The sequence below is a fragment of the Canis lupus genome, chromosome X, assembly GCF_048164855.1.
Source record: "Canis lupus baileyi chromosome X, mCanLup2.hap1, whole genome shotgun sequence".
In the NCBI taxonomy this organism is placed as follows: Eukaryota; Metazoa; Chordata; class Mammalia; order Carnivora; family Canidae; genus Canis; species Canis lupus.
This window is the reverse complement of record NC_132876.1, coordinates 22,152,305-22,171,358: the sequence shown is the minus strand read 5'-3', so window position 1 is coordinate 22,171,358 and position 19,054 is coordinate 22,152,305. Positions and strand designations below refer to the sequence as shown.

Genomic DNA, 19,054 nt, shown 5'->3' with positions numbered 1-19,054 from the left:
TGTGGATAAATGATGACATTTGGCTCAAAGGATGAAAGAACAGAACAGATATGAAAACCTCTGGCATGATAGGTGGTAGTCTTGATAGGTAAGTTTCCCTCCTTCCATTCAAAACATGCATACACATATCAATAAGTTCACTTATTCAGGCATTCATTCCCACATTACACAAGCATTTGTGATAGCTTTTTATATGTCAGGCTCTATCAAGTGGGGGCAGGGGGTCTAGGTCTTCGTTTCCATCTTAGAGGACTTAGGCCCCTGATACCCTATGTTCCTGTGCTGTAGAATAAGAATGCTGTGTTTAAAAATGCCATTTTTGTCTTTCGATATTTTGATTCCTTGTGTATGTGGTTTTGGAGAAACTGTTAACATTATCTAACCCATTTACAAACTCTTAATTTTCAGTAGGAAAAGATCAGATTAGATTGTGTGCTAACTAAACAATTCCATCTATTTTTCTCCTTCAACAGAAATGTTTGTCTTTCTTTTATTGTTCTGTCTGCCTCCTCATTGTTATTCATATAGCTCTGTCACTCAGAACTCTACCTTACCACAGATTACAGAAACATTAGTTCATTAAACAAGTTCTGCCACTTCGACTGAGAAAGAAATGCCTGTCTCCATGTATTGTCTACTAATAAATGGAGACAAACAAAAAACAAATACACTGGATAAATATAACTCCTGACTGATGTACTCACCACTCTGTTTGGTATGATTACATTAATATTTTATGAAATTCATTTAAAAGCAAATATATTCATGACATATGGCTAAAGCGAAAGTAGATAAACTCCCTTTCTTCCTTGTGTTCAATATGCCAAGAGTTCCATAGGCTACACTGACTAGCAGAGCTTGCTAGAGGGCAGGTTGCACATGACATTTCAAAGGCTCCTAACACATTGATTATTTCTTTTGTTTATCTTCAACCATTAAGCACCAAAGTCGATGTGAATTTCTAATGCCAACCAAGAAAATAACCATTTGAAATTATCAGACTTATACAAGTATTGCAGAACCTGAAAAATCAAAGAAGTCCGACAATTTAAAACACATTTGGGAATATGAACACCAGAGAAATTATCTCTCTGAGGCCCCCAGCCTGGCTTGAGAAGTACACCAACAAGTATGTAGTATTAACATTTATGTTAGGAAATCAAACTTCTGAAGGAGATTTGAAATCATTTTATAAAAGGATTATGGAAAGGGCCAAGGTATTCCTCCAAAGTCCTTCCCACAACAAAAACCCCATTCTGTTTTGCTTTTATATCTCTTCTAGCACTTTTTCCTTACAGCCTTCTGACTCTTGGCATTGTCATGCCTGGAAGTATCATAAGAGGTTGGTTTGTATTCCCTCTTCTGATTCATGAACTTCTCCAAATCCCAACTTATTAGAGATGCTATGAATGCTGTGTTAGTTGGGCCAGCTTGCTCCTCTGAGTTGCAGCTCCACTACATGATTTCAAGTACTACTTCAATGTAGCCTTAAACATTCCTGCTCCCTAGCAATTTGTGCTCATTCAATCTAGAGTAGTTACCTAGGAGTAAATCATCCTCTATTTTCTTTATGCATTTGAGCCAGAGAGTTACACTGGAGGCACATACCATTTCTATGCTGCCATTCAGTCGTTCATATGTCCATCCATTTAATAGTTTGATGCCAGGCCCTGTGCCAGGTGTTAGGATTGAGGAAATGGGTAAGATAAACCCTCAGCTTCATAGTTTAGTTTGGAAACATCCATGCAGTTACAATGCTGTATCACCAATTATCAGCACTCAAATTGTTTACTGGGTGCTTACAATGTGCTAGGCACTGTGCTAAGAATTTTATATGATCACATTCCAGTAATCCTGTGAACTAGCTACTGTTATTATCCTTCATTTTATACAGAAATTTGGGCTGAGTATTTTGTTACATGCCCAAGATTATACAGCCAGGAAGAAGCAGAACTAGGATCTAAATGTAGGCTTGTCTAACTATAATGCTCTTAACCACTATACTCAGTGTAATATGACAATTGTTTTAAAGAATTAATTATAGTATAAAGTGAAACAGGTATGATTAAAAACATGGCAGATGAGCAACAAAGTACTTCCATACAGTTATTTTTTTCCCAGTGTGACAGATTAAAGGTGGATACAAATTCTTTGACACTCCTCTCATTAAGAGGTGAGGCCTATGTCTGCCATCCCCATTTGAATCTGGATGGGCTCCAGAATGCTTTGACATAAGGGATGCTGTGTCTGTTTTCAGGCTTAGGCCTTAGGAGAGATACCATTTCCACTTCTTGTTTCTAGGAACACATGCTATGGGATCTTCAAGACACCGTGTAACATTTTGGACTACCATGGCTGAGAGAGATGTGGAGAGGGCCTTACAGTAAACGGAAGGAGAGGGAGCCAGCTGAGCTCAGTATTTTTATCTGCTCCTTCCTAGGTGCCATGCATATGAATAAAGTTGTCTTGGAACCTCCAGACTAGCCTACCATACTGAGACATCCCAGTTGATACCATATGGCACAGAAGAATTGCCCATATGAGTCCTGCCCAAATTCTTCACCCAGAAACTCTTAAAATAGAATAATATGATTGCTTTTTAAGCTACTAAGCTATAAAATGGTTTGTCATGCAGCAATAGATATGCAGAATATGCAGCATGCCTAGGGAGTGGGGTGTGATTAGTTAATAGAGCTGGCTATTTTTTTTTAATTTTATTTTTTTAAATTTTTATTTATTTATGATAGTCACACACAGAGAGAGAGAGAGGCAGAGACACAGGCAGAGGGAGAAGCAGGCTCCATGTACTGGGAGCCCGACGTGGGATTCGATCCCAGGTCTCCAGGATCGCGCCCTGGGCCAAAGGCAGGCGCTAAACCGCTGCGCCACCCAGGGATCCCGAGCTGGCTATTTTTAATGAATGCAAATAGAAAGTACAGTAAGCACCCAGAGTAGATTGACCATGACTTTTCTCAGATTATTTAAAAGGTGCTTTGGGACCCTGCAAGGCCCCAGAGCCACTGTCTTGAGCAACTGTTGACACTGTACTGTTGCTGTGTGGATGTGCCAGTTGAAACAATGCCAGGTAAGTGACATTCTACTTGATGGACTAAGACTACAGATATCTACAAAACACTAGAAATCTATATATACACAATGGAATATTACTCAGCCATTAGAAACAACAAATAGCCACCATTTGCTTCAACGTGGATGGAACTGGATGGTATTATGCTGAGTGAAGTAAGTCAATCGGAGAAGGACAAACATTATATGGTCTCATTCATTCAGGGAATATAAAAAAATAGTGAAAGGGAATAAAGGGGAAAGGAGATAAAATGAGTGGGAAATATCAGAGAGGATGACAGAACATGAGAGACACCTAACTCTGGGAAATGAATGAGGGGGAGGAAGGGGAGGTGGGGGGGGTTGGAGTGACTGGGTGACAGGCACTGAGGGGGTCACCTGACAGGATGAGCACTGGGTGATATGCCATATGTTGGCATATTGAACTCCAATAAAAATAATTAATAAAAGAAATTTTAAAAAATACTGTGAAATCAGAAAAAAAGAAAACACTAGAAATCTTAGAGGTTGCCCATTTTTGATGCCTGATAAAGACACCACACATGCCAATTTTATGGTTCAGCCCTTGATATTTTCTGGCAGGATGGTTCACAGTGTTGTTCTTCCTGTAAAATGCAAACTCCACTTTTGTGGCAGAGGAAAAGGGATGGTGTCCAAAATACTATCCATTAATTGAGTTTATATGAATTTCCAGCTAATGATTCAATTTTATACATACCATCTCATTTAATCTTCACAGTCCTAAGGAATGGGCAATATATATTCTCTATTTTACAGATGAGGAAATTGAAGCTCACAGAGTTAACACTGTAAGGCCATACAGTAGGTGGCTTTTACTAACAATACTCTTTACCATTAGTCTATATTGCTTCCCACAAAGTCCATGGATCCACAGGAAAACAAGATACTCCTTGTCAGATTAAGGTCTGTCTCTAACTACTTAACCTGCAGCAGGCCTTCAAATATTTCTGTCCAAAAGGCTACCATCTGTTTGCTTATCTCTACACCTAGAATTTCCTCTTGAGATGTTCGACATATGAATTGCCACACTATTAGGTAATTTAGACACCTCTATTTTATTTTTTAAAGATTTATTTATTTATTTATTCATGAGAAATACAGAGAGAGGTAGAGACACAGGCAGGGGGAGAAGCAGGCTCCTCACAGGGAGCCCGATGTGGGACTCAATCCCCCGACATGGGATCACACCGTGAACCAAAGGCAGATGCTCGGCAGATGAGCCACCCAGGCATCCCTAGATGCCTCTATTTTAAATCCATTGTCTCAACTTTGACCCACAGAAGAAGCTGAAATTGTGGCAGTGTATGAGCTGGAGGTGAGCAAAGATAAGAGATGACACATTTATAGTTAGTCTTGCCTTTTTATTTTTTTTAATTTTTATTTATGATAGTCACAGAAAGAGAGAGAGAGAGAGAGAGAGGCAGAGAGAGAAGCAGGCTCCATGCACTGGGAGCCCGATGTGGGATTCGATCCCGGGTCTCCAGGGTCGCACCCTGGGCCAAAGGCAGGCGCCAAACCGCTGCGCCACCCAGGGATCCCTAGTCTTGCCTTTTTAGAACTGGATCTGATTCTGGCTGGCTGGAAGTCCATTCACACCCTCAGAAAGGCTCTGCCTGCACTTAATGACTTCTCCCTATCCATGTGCTCCCCAGCCCATAAAGGTATGTCCATGCTGTTAAGTGTTCCAGAGATCCTTTGAGCACCAGGAGGTAGTTTGCACTCACAGTAAAACCACTGTAATACAACCATAGATTAGTCTAAAATAAGTGCTCCAAATGGGATCTAAATACAATTAAGGCATTTCACAGAGAATTATGATTCTAATTGAGGTATACATTTCTGGGACATTCTTGCTATTTATTTAGAGTTCCCACAAAATTCATTGGAAAACTAATAATTATACCTTGGTATTGAGAAATTTTAACCCACTACAGTGGTTAAAATTTTAACCCACTACAGTGACTGCCTCTTCTTTATGCACATCCTCAAGAAGACCTTTCAAGCAGTCAACCTGAAGAGAGAACAAATATTTCTAGGGACAGCCGGGCTGTACTGTGAGATGATGCTACAGTTATCACTAGCCCTCTTAGAGCACAAGTTTCCAAATTTTTGCATGATGACTCTCAAATTCTACTAATATCTGCCTACTTCTCCAGAAGATCATTTAAACTCTTGCTTCAGGCCAACTGGAAAGTTGAAGCAGGGCCTCGTTCATGTACAACGGCAAATAAGGTAGCAAACTAGGCTTGGGTGGGTTATATGGCATAATTTTGGTTCACAAAGACACCTCAGTAAATCTCATCTTTGATTTCAAATTTCTAACAAAACTTAATTTCTTTAGTATAAATTTTTGCAAATATTTACCTTTCTAGCCCATCTTCCACCTATTCCTTTCTATTTATTTATACTGTGTTCTTGCCTTGTTAGAACATTTGACAGATTCAGGGTCATGATTGTGGCTCTCATCATAGGATGCTATGAACACCTTTGGAGGGGCATTAGTGAGGACATTTCATGCTACATCTATGGTTCCCATATTTCTAGATTTGAGAGGAATAAAATAGAATTACATACATACATACATTTAATTATTCCCCCTTCTAACTTGCCAAGAAAGGATGTGGGGAAAAATAACAGAAACTAGCCAGCATAGTTCATAAAAGACAGAACATTTTAAAACCAAAATGTAGAAAGTCTATAATCTCAGAATAAAAAACAGTCTTTTCAACTGAGCAAATTTAGCTTTATGTAAAAATCACCATATTTTTAGTTTTTATATTTTGCACAAACTAAGGAAAGTAATATTGACTAGTCCTGGGCTACACACCCATGCTTGGGCATCAGAAATCACTCAACTACCTCAGTAAGTGTCTATTCCTATATTTGAAGCTCCCTATGAGAAAATTTTTTCAGAACAAAAATGTCAAACACACACACAAAATTGTGAAGGGCCATGAAAAGTTTGACTTCTCTGAGGTTTGGTATATTTTCTCTTCATGGAAAATGCACATTATGTAACCGATCAGGTTTCCCTTTCTGTTTTAGCTACCTGGTCACAGGTATAGCTCAACTTTAGAAATTGGGTAGGATCCAATGACCCATACATCTGAATTCTAATTTACCTCCTCACTTGGTCTTCACTTTTGATCTTCACTTATATTTTCCTAGATGCTGGTTTATCTTACTTCTGACTTTTCTCTTTTACTGTAAGCTTACTTATAAGCTGCCTATGGAATGGGGTGATGTAATTTCACTCAATATTTAACCACTGTGCCCATACCATATACTCTTGCATGCTTTCTAATCATTGATGCATCGTTTCCTCTTCCTGGACCATTCTTAGCCTTTTTTCCCCATCTGCCATATTCTTACATATCTCTGGACACTGAGCTCAAATATTACCACTTCTGTGAACCTTTCCAGACCACAACCACCTACCTAGCACTCCCCCTCATCCCACTCTGGCAAAAACAGTACTTTTCTGCATGTTTCTAAGACATTTGCTACATTGTAGTGTTATGATATTAACTTTGCTGTCTCTGCTACTGGACTTTGAGTTTAAAGGCAAGGACTGAGCTATGCCTGTTTTGGATCCCCCAGATCCTAGATCAATACATTTTTAAAGAATGGGTGGGTGAATAAAAGCACAAATGAACAAAATGGATAGGAAGCCTATGAGCTATTATCATTCAAGAGGCATCTCATATATGAGATGAATTAGGGAGAAAATATGGGGGTTCTAAAGTACTGAAGCAAGTATTAGGGCAGGAATCTTGTCTTTTTTTGTTCATTGCTTTATTCCCAGGGCTTCTCATAGTACTTTGCATATAGCAGGCATCATCACAGGTGCCTCTCCACCTTCCATGACTTCCTCCAGCCTGATTTGAATCCTATCTCCTCTCCAAGTTGGTTCCTGGCCTCCCTGGGCATGATGAACCACTTCCTCCTAGTTTTGCATGGCTCTTTGGCCCTTGATGATGACATTTGCCGAGACTCGGTCTGAATTAGCTTTCCTTGGGTATGTGGCCCTCTGTCGCCGCCCCAGGGCAGCCTAGACGGCAAGGGCCATGCTTGGCTTAAGCCGTTTCCAGCCTGGGCTGTTCGTCCGTGAATGTTTGCTGAAATAAATTGACCAGGCGCTGGCCCCCGTAAAAACAAGCTTGTTTTATGGAGGCACTAATTCTATTTGGTATAGTGTTTGACATATCATTGGCTTTCAGTGAAGTGTTCTCCATGCTGATGAACACTGCTCTCCTTTCTCAGGATTTCAACTTCATCTGTCACTGAAGGCATGTTCTTTTCATGGAAGATATTAAAAATAATAGAACCACAAATCTGGCTTTCCTTGAGGAGCTTGTAGAGCAGTGACCTGTCATGTGTCACACATCTTCATTCTTTCTGTTTCCATCAGAGTTGGCCTTCTGGGCCAGTGAGAATTGCCTTCTTCTTCTTTTTAAGATTTTAATTATTTACCTCAGAGAGAGACAGAGAGCACGCAAGTGTGCAAGTTGGGGGGGGAAGGGGCAGAAGGAAAGTGATAAGCAGAATCCCTGCTGAGCACAGAGCCCAAAGTGGGGCTCGATCCCAGGACTCCAAAATCATGGTCTGAGCCAAAGGCAGACACTTAACTGATTGAGCCACCAAGGTGCCTTGAGAACTGCCTTCTTAAAAATGACAATGCCCATAGATGAGCAGTGTCTTGCTCCGGGAATAAAGTCCATAAGTCCATACTTTCCAACATCTATTATGGAGGTGATATAATCAATAAAGTGGAGACACCATAACGAGAACTCTTCTCCTTTGGGACTTCCCAGGCTCCACATTTGGATGCTAAGGATATTTTAATGAGGGAAAATGAAGGAGCGCACAGTATTCAATGAATACTCCTTAATCAGTCCATTATTGGATTCTTCTGGGATGATGGGAAGAATGATGCTCCTTAAACTGGAGGTCTGACTGTTTTTGGTCCCTTTCTTCATGTGAAAACTAACATCAGTCTTGTTTGACTAGCTTGGAAAAGCAAATACTCTTGCAGGAAAGACAGCTGCTGGGTAGAGGGGAAGCTCCTAATCTGCCATCATTGTGGATTAACTTGATTGAATAGCAGCTGTACAAAACACCATGTTAGATGAAAGGGAGCTCCAAACCAAACCCCAGAGATGGCCTGTCTCTGCTTCCCACGTAATGAACATAATAAGTCAGACACTGCCCTAATGACATGTGTCCAAGAGACTCAGCTTCCATGATTATGGATTTGAGCTCTCTAGGGCAAGTCAAGGAAGCTTATGTATCATTTGTTTTTCATCAATGCCAAAAGCCTTTTCTATTGTCACTGGCTAGATGAGATAGCACAAAAAAAGATCTGTTGTGTCAGAAGGAAACTTAATGGGCAGAAAAGTAGTTGAATTCCTGAACCATCAGTGGGTGACCTCAGGGAACAGTTCCATGTGGATCATTGGCTGCCATTTCAATTTTAAGGAACCTTGAGGAGTGGAGAAAGGAATGAGGGATGTGTTAGCCCATTCAGTTAAAACATTACATAATAAAGATAACAGGCACCCTTTCACAAAGCCTGGGTAAGAAGGGTAGGCAGCATTGGAGTTTGGTGCTAACTTTCCATTTCTGTGGACACCCTTTCAGATTTATAAGGAGCAGTCATCAGTGTCATTGTCCAGCACCTCTCCTGGGGAAGATTTCATTTCTGAATTTGTTACCCTTCACAGTTGCTAAGAATACAGATGAGCCATAATTCAATTTTTTTTTGTGAGCCATATATCAGATGCGAACTTGAGACAATAATAATAATAGCTAAATTCACCAAGAGATCACTCACTGTGATAACCAGGCATCATTCTAGGACTTTAATGTACTAACTCATTAATCTTCACAACAACCCTACGACACAGGTGCCATTATTATCTTTGTTTTACAGGTGAAGAAACTAAAGCCTAGAGAGGTTAAGTAACTTGCCAATGTTTACACAGCCTCTTAATGGTAGGACATGGATTTATTTGAACTAGGCAGTTTGGATCCAGAACCCATGTTCTAATCTCAATGGTTAAATTGTCTTCCTAAAATAATACAGAGAGAAAAATCAATTCACCCAAAACTCAAGTGCTTTTACAGATAGCTTCACAAAGTATGTCTCAGCCCAATACTATTGTCCCATGTACTTTTAAGAAAAGAAAGGCACTAAAAAAATTAATATCAGTATTTCTGGGGTGCCTGGGTGGCTCAGTTGGTTCAGCATTTGACTCTTGATTTTGGCTCAGGTCATGATCTCAGGATCCTGAGACTGAGCCTGGCATGGGGCTCTGAGCCCGGCAGAGAGTCTGCTTCTTTCCCTCTCTTTCTGCCCCCCACCTCACGCACACACACACTCACTCATGTGCTCTCTCTCAAATAAATAAATAAATCTTTTAAAAAATCTGCATTTCTAATATCTGATTTCCAAAAAGTCAAATAACTTTCCCTAGAGCATAGCTAAAAGATCACTGAATCACAAAGTTGTTGGAGGCCCTGAGAATCTATTTCTTCATAGTGCTTAAGAAAATAAGGTGTAGGTAGAGGGTTAGAAGTAGAAATTAAAATCACTCTTGACATTTCAAATGTCTGGTTGGAAGTGGATGTAAGGAACACTCATTAGAGCTGATGGTGGCAGCTTAGCAGCCATTTGAAGGAAGTATGTTAGTATTTCCTTTATCTTAAAGAGCATATAGTACTACTAATAGTAATAATAATGATGATGGTTAACCTTTATTGAGTACTTATTATATGCAAAACATTAGGTTAAGCATATTATTTAATCTTTATAGCAATCCTATGAAGTAGATACTATTGTTATCCCCGCTTTACAGATGAGGGAAGTGAGGTACAGACAAGTCAAGCATCTAGTGCGAGGCCACATAGCTAGCAAGTGGCAGAGCAAAGAGCCATACCCAAGCAGTCTGTCTTTAAGGCCTATGTTGTTAAATACTAAACAAGATACTCTTTCTGTAGGAATAGCCCTCCAAGTTACTGTTAAGAAAACCTACTCAGTTTTTTAGGTCTGTTATTGACCCCAGCATAAGCTTTGGGTCTATAATGATGGCTTGGATGATTTTTTTACTGTCAATGCTAAGCCTTTCTTCCTCCACATTATAGATGGGTGGCTAAGCATCAAAGATTACTGTGTGAGCCTAGGTTTGGGTTTACATGTGGTAATTTGCAAATCTGATATAACTAACATAGAGTCCCCTTGGCATAGAGCAGATCTTGCCTCAACATTTTTCCCCAGACATATACCCATACAGTTTGGATTTCCATAAACTTGTAATATGGAAGGCAAATCAGATTGTCTAGTCTCTCTAGACTACAAGAGATTGTGACTCAGGACCACTCCATATGGAGCTATAAAATAATATATAGTGTTTTAGCTTAAATTCTATTACAGTGAAATAATGCGGAAGAACTGATTTTAAAAGACCCATTATACTCTTTAAAAATATCTGTAAGAAATATATTAATAATGATTTTAAAGTATTTTGATAGCCAACATGTTTGAGCACTATGTACCAGGCATTGTGCTAAGCACAATTTAATTGCCACAAAACCCCTAAGGGTTAAGTATTATTAGTCTGATTTTTATGAATGCAGAAATTGAGTCTCCTAGAGGATTTTTAACTACTCAAGATAAAGTAGTGAAAAAACAGCCTTGGAAGTCAAGGATATTGACTCCAAAGTCTGAGCGCTTAACCATTATGCAATACTGGGTCCTGTCATAGCATCTGCTGATTCCAGATTGGCTCCCACTAGTCATTTAAAACCTAAGGAGAACTATGGTCCAATCATTTGGCTGTCAAAGGATCCCTGGTTGCTCACTTTAATCATGGTTGGTCTAATGGAGTATGATACAATCTAGTCAACTATAGTCCAGGGCATGGATTATAGTTTGGTGGGACAGTTCTTTGCCTCTGCCATATACAGAACCCAAGCTCCTTTGCTCTCCACCCATTTCTCATTCCATATTTTTTCTTTATATTTGGCTGCTTTTATGCTTATTTCCAGCTTTCTATGTAATCATATTTCTTAATTTATTATTAAGATTAAGTATCATTGCCTACCCTACAATGCCCCCCAATTATACCTCAGATTTAAAATCTGAACTGGAATTGTGAAATTGTTTTAGGGGGAGTAGGGGTCACTTACTATATAAACAAATGGCACAATAAAGTGGCATCACTCTAGATCTGTTTCTCAACTTTATTGTGTTTGTGAATAACCTGGGGATCGTGTTAAAATGCAGCTTCTGATTCAGTAGTTCTGGGCTGGTATCTAATATTCTGGGCTTCTTAACAGTTCCCAGGTTATCCAGATTATACTTTGAGTAGCAAGGTACTTCATTGGCCTAGTCCTATCATTCTTTGAAGTAGGACCACAATTACATGAACCTGGGGAGATTAATGTTTAGGCTATTTTAAAAGCACCCAAGGCTTCTTAAGATGGCAATTCCCTAATGTCTTCACAAATCCATTTTAACAGTTAATAGTTCTGACAGTACAGAAGACTTTTTTTGTGTTTAAAACCAAACACATCAGATGCTGTGGCATTTTTCTTCTGATTTTATTGTTAGTGGAGATGGAGTTAGTACATCATGCCCATTCTCTTACTGGTTACTTTGTTGAAAAAAATATGAACAGTTATTCAATGTGAACAACTTTGGGATGGTCCCCACCATCTCCTTTTCCCCCACTTGAGGAATCTATGATTTTTGAGTCTATTCTCATTTCCTCTCCATGTTTGTATTCTTTGAATCTATAAAATTAGATGAACCTTGTAATTCATTGCTAAATTCTGTTGTCTTTTATTTTAGTGAGCTATTTAAATATTCAATCACCATATCCTGCATCAGCTATATCCCTAGCTTACCCATAGTGTGATAGGGAGTATACTAGTAACTACTGGCCACTCAGCCTATAAAGCTCATATTACAAAAATGCACACTCTAGGCAGAATCTGGTAAATGTCAACTTCAAAATAAGTTGTGTCATACTGTTACATTTATTGCCACGTGGCCAATAAAAAGAAACACTTGTGACATGATTGAAAATAGCATACCAGGTAAAATTGGTTGTCCAGCGATTCCCAGTGGTGTCATTCCAAGATTATTCATTGCTGTGGCCCATGCAGTTGGATCAGACATAGGTAGCGTCATTGCAGTGGAATCCACATTCAGAGTTCTACTATTATCAGCTAAAGAGAAATGATAAGCAAAATAATTTGTTATATAAAGGTTTCAGTATGTTATTTACTTAACATAAACTGGCAAACCCTTTACAGAAATGGACTGATGGACAAATGTTAGATAGGGCCTTGATTCCAGTCTTCACAAGGGTTAAAACAATAGAGCTTGAATTGGCAGGAAGTCATAGAATTTGAAAGCAGTTCACCAGCTGGCATTTTAATGTGTTTCTTTCTCTCTCTTGCTCCCTCTGTTCCTTCCTTCACTCTTGTTTCTTTTTTTAAATAAAGACTTTATTTTTTTAGAGCAGTTTTAGGTTCACAGCAAAATTAAGGAGAAGGTACAGATATTTCACATGTACCCCCAGCCCCCACACATGCACAGCCCCCCACCCCATTATCAACATCCCCTACCAGAGCGGCACATTTGTTACAACTGATGGATCTACACTGATGCATCATAATCACTCAAAAGCCAGAGTTTACATTAGGGTTAACTCTTGGTCTTATACATTATAAGGGTCTGGACAAATATATAATAACATGTATACATCATTGTGGTATCATACGCAATATTTTCACTGTCCTAAAAATCCTCTGTGCTTGTTTATTCATCTTTCCCTCCTCCCTAACCCCTGGCAATTACTGATCATATTCCATCTCCACAATTTCACTTCTATGACATCATATAGATGGAATCATACAACATGCAGCCTTTTCAGATTGGCTTCTCTCATTTAGTAGTAGTCATTTAATGTTCCTCTGTATCTTCTCTTGGCTTGATAGCTCATTTCCTTTTAGTCCTGAATAACATTCCATCATATGGACATACCACACTTTATTTATCCATTCACCTACCAAAGGCATTGTAGTTGTTTTAAAGTTCTGACAATTATGAATAAAACTACTATAAACATCCATGTGCACATTTTTGTGTGAACACAAGTTTCAACTCCTCTGGGTAAATAACAAGCAGCATAATCAGAGGATTGTATAGTAAGAGCATGTTTAGTTTTGTAAGAAATTGCCAACCTGTCTTCTAAAGTGGCTGTCCCAATGTCCATAATAGCCAAACTGTGGAAGGAGCCTCGGTGTTCATCAAAAGATGAATGGATAAAGAAGATGTGGTATATGTATACAATGGAATATTACTTAGCCATTATAAAAACAAATACCGACGACTTGCTTCGACATGGATGGAACTGGAGGGTATTATGCTGAGTGAAATAAGTCAATTGGAAAAGGACAAACATTATACGGTCTCATTCATTTGGGGAATATAAAAATTAGTGAAAGGGAATAAAGGGAAAGGAGAGAAAATGAGTGAAAATATAAGTGAGGGTGACAAAACATGAGAGACACCTAACTCTGGGAAATGAACAACGGGTAGTGGAAAGGGAGGTGGGCGGGGGGTTGGGGTGACTGGGTGACGGGCACTGAGGGGGGCACTTGGTGGGATAAGCACTGGGTTTTATGCTAAATGTTGGCAAATTGAACTCCAATAAAAAAATTAAAAAAAAAATAAGTGGCTGTCCCATTTTGCATTCCCCCCAGCAATAAATGAGAGTTCCTGTTGTTCCATGTCATCACCAGTATTTAGCGTTGACACTGTTCTGGATTCTGGCCATTCTAATAAATGTCTAGTGGTATTTGTTGTTTTAATTTACATTTTCCCAATGATATATAACATGGAGCATCTTTCCATACATTTATTTGCCATCTGTATATCTTAGTGAGGTGGCTATTAAAGTTTTTGACCTGTTTTTAAATTGAGCTGTTTGTTCTCTTATTGTGCTTTAAGAGTTCCTTGTATATTTTAGATAATAGTCGTTTATCAGATGTGTCTTTTGCAAATATATTCTCCCAGTCTGTGGCTTGTATTCTCATTCTCTTTATATGTCCTTTGCAAAAAATTTTGTTTTTTATTTTATTTTAATTTTAATTAAAAAAACTCCAGGTTATCAATAATTTCCTTCATGGATCAGGTCTTTACTGTTGTATTTAAAAAGTCATTGCCATATACAAGGTTCTTTAGGTTTTCTCTTATTGTTATCTTCTAGGAGTTTTATAGTTTTGCATTTCACATTTTGGTCTATGATCCATTTTGAGTTAATTTTTGTGATGGGTATAAAATCTGAGTCTAGATTTTGTTTTTGCACATACATTTCCAGTTGTTCTGGCACATTTGTTGAAGAGATTATCTTTGCTCCACCATATTGCATTTATTCCTTTGCCAAAGATCAGTTGATTCTATTTGTGGGGTCTATTTCTGGGTTCTCTATTCTATTCCATTAATCTATTTGTCTGTTATTTCACCAATACCATACTGGCTTGATCAGTGTAGTTTTTTAGTAAATATTGAAGTTGGGTAGCATCAGCCTTCCAGCTTCATTCTTCTTTAATATTGTGTTGGGTATTCTGGGTCTTTTGCCTCTCCATATAAACTTTAGAATCTGTTTGTTGATATCCACAGAATAACTTGCTTGGATTTGGATGGGGATTGTATTAAATTAAGTTGAGAAGAATTGACATTTTGGTAATAGTGAATCTTCCTATCCATGGACATGAACTATCTCTCCATTTATTTATTTCTTTGATTTCATTCATCGGAGTTTTATAGTTTTTTGAGTACCCTCCTCCAACTATATATACCATAGGAGCTTGGGATGATTAAGAGGTTTTCCCATTTTTTTCATAGTCTAGTTGTGTATGATTACTTCAGCAGTTTCCATCCAAATTACTCATGCGTGCAAACCAAGAAAAAATCACTCAAGGGTTTCCACAGTAGCAATAAAAATGAAAAGTTGTATTTTTGATATAATTTCATATCTCTGAGGCAGTAATATTGAATAGAGATGGACATACAATCAACTGATATCAAATTAGCCAATTGAGTATTTTGGGAATTAGGGGGACAACAGAGAATAAGCAGATAGGATATGCAAGTCCCTGGCTTTAAAGGTTATATATACAATTTAATTTAAGAGACCAATGATGGTCATAATGATTATTACTGGTATCTCTACTCTCACTACCTCCATCCAATACTACCACTAAGTATTGAACACTCACCATATGCTATGTAAAGCACTTGGCATGCATTATTCTCATTTAACTTTCAAAATAACCTTACGAAAGGGACTATTTATATCTCTATTTAAGAGATGAGGGATCCCTGGGTGGCGCAGCGGTTTGGCGCCTGCCTTTGGCCCAGGGCGCGATCCTGGAGACCCGGGATCGAATCCCACATCGGGCTCCCGGTGCATGGAGCCTGCTTCTCCCTCTGCCTGTGTCTCTGCCTCTCTCTCTCTCTCTCTTTCTGTGACTATCATAAATAAATTTAAAAAAATTAGAAAAAAAAAGAGATGAGAGGCTTTTATTTATTTTTAAAGATTTGTTTATTTTAGAGAGATAGATTGGGGGAGGAGCAGAGGGAGAGAATCTTCAAGCAGACTCTCCACTGAGTGGGAAGCCTGACTTAAGGCTGGATCCCACAACCCATGAGTATCACTACCTGAACCCAAACCAAGAATTGGATGCTTGACCCACTGGGCCACCCAGATGCCACTAATAGATGAGAGGCTTTTAAAGGTCATATATATATTATCTGAGTTCACCGAGGTTATATACTTTTAGCTAGTATGCTTTACGATTTCCAATGAAACAACTAAGGAACAATCAAAGAATTGAATGGAATTGATCAGAAATGTTACTGAGGTTTGAGGAATGAAAAGCTACTATGGCTTGAGTAGGTGGGAAAGACTTCATGGAGAATATAGGCTTTCAATGAATGGGCCATGTTTCTACAGGACACATCTTGAGTGATGGGTAGTTACTAGATAAATAAGAGGGAAAAAGACATTACAGGAGCAGTGATAACATAAGCAGACATTGAAGTGGGTTATATATGTATGTGCATGTATATACTGCATCATTGGGAGATATATAGTCATAAGTCATTGGAGCACAGAAAGACTTATTTTGGGAAATTTCTCTCTGATTACTTATTTCCATAGAAAAATCTTTCCATGGCTTTTCTCCTTCTTATATACACCCCTGCCAATTACACTCCTGAAGACAACTCTAAACAGTAGCTTGCTATTTGCTAACATCTATAACATTCTTCTAATGTGGGAACATCAGGGATGATCCTTGGCCTGCATATTTATAAAAGTGTTATTTTGGTCATTAAATGGTCAGAACAAGCAAATGCAAATGTCCAAAAAGATTATTTCTGAAATATTAGTTTTTATCATTATTCTGTGCTGCCTGTGTCTCTTCTCCAAAAACCTCCTCCCCCTCCCCACAGAGTGAATGATGGCCTTAAGCATTTGTTACTATAGTCAGAAGTCACATTTCAGAACTGGTGATTTCTCCATGGGCAGAAACTCTAGCCCTATCACCCAGTTTTCAGAGCTCTCCCATGAAGGCATATTATGGCTAGAAATAGCCTCCTTGTAAACGTTATTAAGGAAACAAACATGGGGTATCAAATATCCTTTGGGTCAAGAGTTTACATATTGATTGTTTGGTTCATTTGAACACCCAATCTCTAGCCCAGGTGAGACAAATTTTACAGAATGTTATAGCTGGAAGGTACCAGTTGAGATTACTGAATCTGCACCCTGATTTTCTCCAGTGGCTGCAGAATGACTCCAAGAAGAAATATTTAGGTTTTAGAAGGACTGGGCTCCCATGCCAAAAATAATTTGTTTCAACAGTTTGGCTACTCATTGGCTCTGCAGTCCTGGGAAACATGAGAGAATCAGGAATTATTCTCAATAAAGAATTCTGAGATCAATCAACCTAGCCAAACTCTAGACTAATATGGGGGGAGGGGAGAACATTATCCAAATTATCAGGTTTTTTTTAAAGATTTTAAAGATTTTATTTATTTATTCATGAGAGACACACAGAGAGTGAGAGAGAGAGAGAGAGAGAGGCAGAGACACAGGCAGAGGGAGAAGCACACCCCATGCAGGGAGCCCGACATGGGACTCAACCCCAGGACCCCAGGATCACACCCTGGGCCGAAGGCAGGTGCTAAACCGCTGAGCCACCCAGGGATCCCCAAATTATCAGTATTTTAAAGGACAGCACAGTATTACTATTTTCAAAATATACATTCATTCAAAGTGCTTGTTAAAATGTTAGCAAGCAGAGTTCCTGCTAGGCTTGTTTACATGAACCAGATGGTTTACATAAGGACCATGTGTAATTAACAGCATTATTTTGCTATGATAAATTCAGTTCTTAAATTCTTAAGGAGTTCTGCCTTTTCTTTTTTTTTAAATTTGTTTTTTATTGGTGTTCAATTTACCAACATACAGAATAACCCCCAGTGCCCGACACCCATTCACCCGACCACCCGCCCTCCTCCCCTACCACCACCCCTAGTTTGTTTCCCAAAGTTAGGGGTCTTTATGTTCTACTCCCTTTCTGATATTTCCCACACATTTCTTCTCCCTTCCCTTATATTCCCTTAGACTATTATTTATATTCCCCAAATGAATGAGAACATATAATGTTTGTCCTTCTCCGACTGACTTACTTCACTCAGCATAATACCCTCCAGTTCCATCCACGTTGAAGCAAATGGTGGGTATTTGTCATTTCTAATGGCTGAGTAATATTCCATTGTATACATAAACCACATCTTCTTTATCCATTCATCTTTTGATGGACACCGAGGCTCCTTCCACAGGTTGGCTATTGTGGACATTGATGCTATAAACATTGGGGTGCAGGTGTTCTGGCGTTTCACTGCATCTGTATCTTTGGGGTAAATCCCCAGCAGTGCAGTTGCTGGGTCGTAGGGCAGATCTATTTTTAACTCTTTGAGGAACCTCCACACAGCTTTCCAGAGTGGCTGCAACAGCTCACATTCCCACCAATAGTGTAAGAGGGTTCCCTTTTCTCCGCATCCTCTCCAACATTTGTGGTTTCCTGCCTTGTTAATTTTACCCAATCTCACTGGTGTGAGGGGGTATCTCATTGTGGTTTTGATTTGTATTTCCCTGATGGCAAGTGATGCAGAGCATTTTCTCATGTGCATGTTGGCCATGTCAATGTCTTCCTCTGTGAGATTTCTCTTCATGTCTTCTCTTCATGTCTCTTCATGCCCATTTCATGATTGGATTGTTTGTTTCTTTGGTATTGAGTTTAAGAAGTTCTTTATAGATCTTGGAAACTAGCCCTATATCTGATACGTCATTTGCAAATATCTTCTCCCATTCTGTAGGTTGTCTTTGAGTTTTGTTGACTGTATCCTTTGCTGTGCAAAAGCTTCTTATCTTGATGAAGTCCCAAACAATCAATGTGATTCATCATATCAGCAAGAGAAAAACCAAGAACCGTATGATCCTCTCATTAGATGCAGAGAAAGCATTTGACAAAATACAGCATCCATTCCTGATCAAAACTCTTCAGAGTGTAGGGATAGAGGGAACAGTCCTCAACATCTTAAAAGCCATCTACGAAAAGCCCATAGCAAATATCATTCTCAATGGGGAAGCACTGGGAGCCTTTCCCCTAAGATCAGGAACAAGACAGGGATGTCCACTCTCACCACTGCTGTTCAACATGGTACTGGAAGTCCTAGCCTCAGCAATCAGACAACAAAAAGATATTAAAGGCATTCAAATTGGCAAAGAAGAAGTCAAACTCTCCCTCTTCGCCGATGACATGATACTCTACATAGAAAACCCAAAAGCCTCCACCCCAAGAT

The 19,054-nt window shown here is 39.0% G+C and overlaps 1 protein-coding gene across 17 annotated transcripts in view; it reads right to left on the bottom strand.

The window, feature by feature from the left end:
- The window catches only part of ENOX2 (ecto-NOX disulfide-thiol exchanger 2), a 280,754-nt gene that overhangs the window by 59,550 nt on the left and 202,150 nt on the right, over positions 1–19,054 (bottom strand). For all 17 annotated transcript variants that reach the window (XR_012026345.1, XM_072816303.1, XM_072816311.1 and 14 more), the window contains one exon: positions 12,205–12,339. Coding sequence is in view for 16 of the 17 variants with exons in the window: in XM_072816299.1 (XP_072672400.1) it covers positions 12,205–12,339 (135 nt within the window). In the remaining variant the exon portion in view is untranslated. The remainder of the gene's footprint in view (positions 1–12,204; positions 12,340–19,054) is intronic.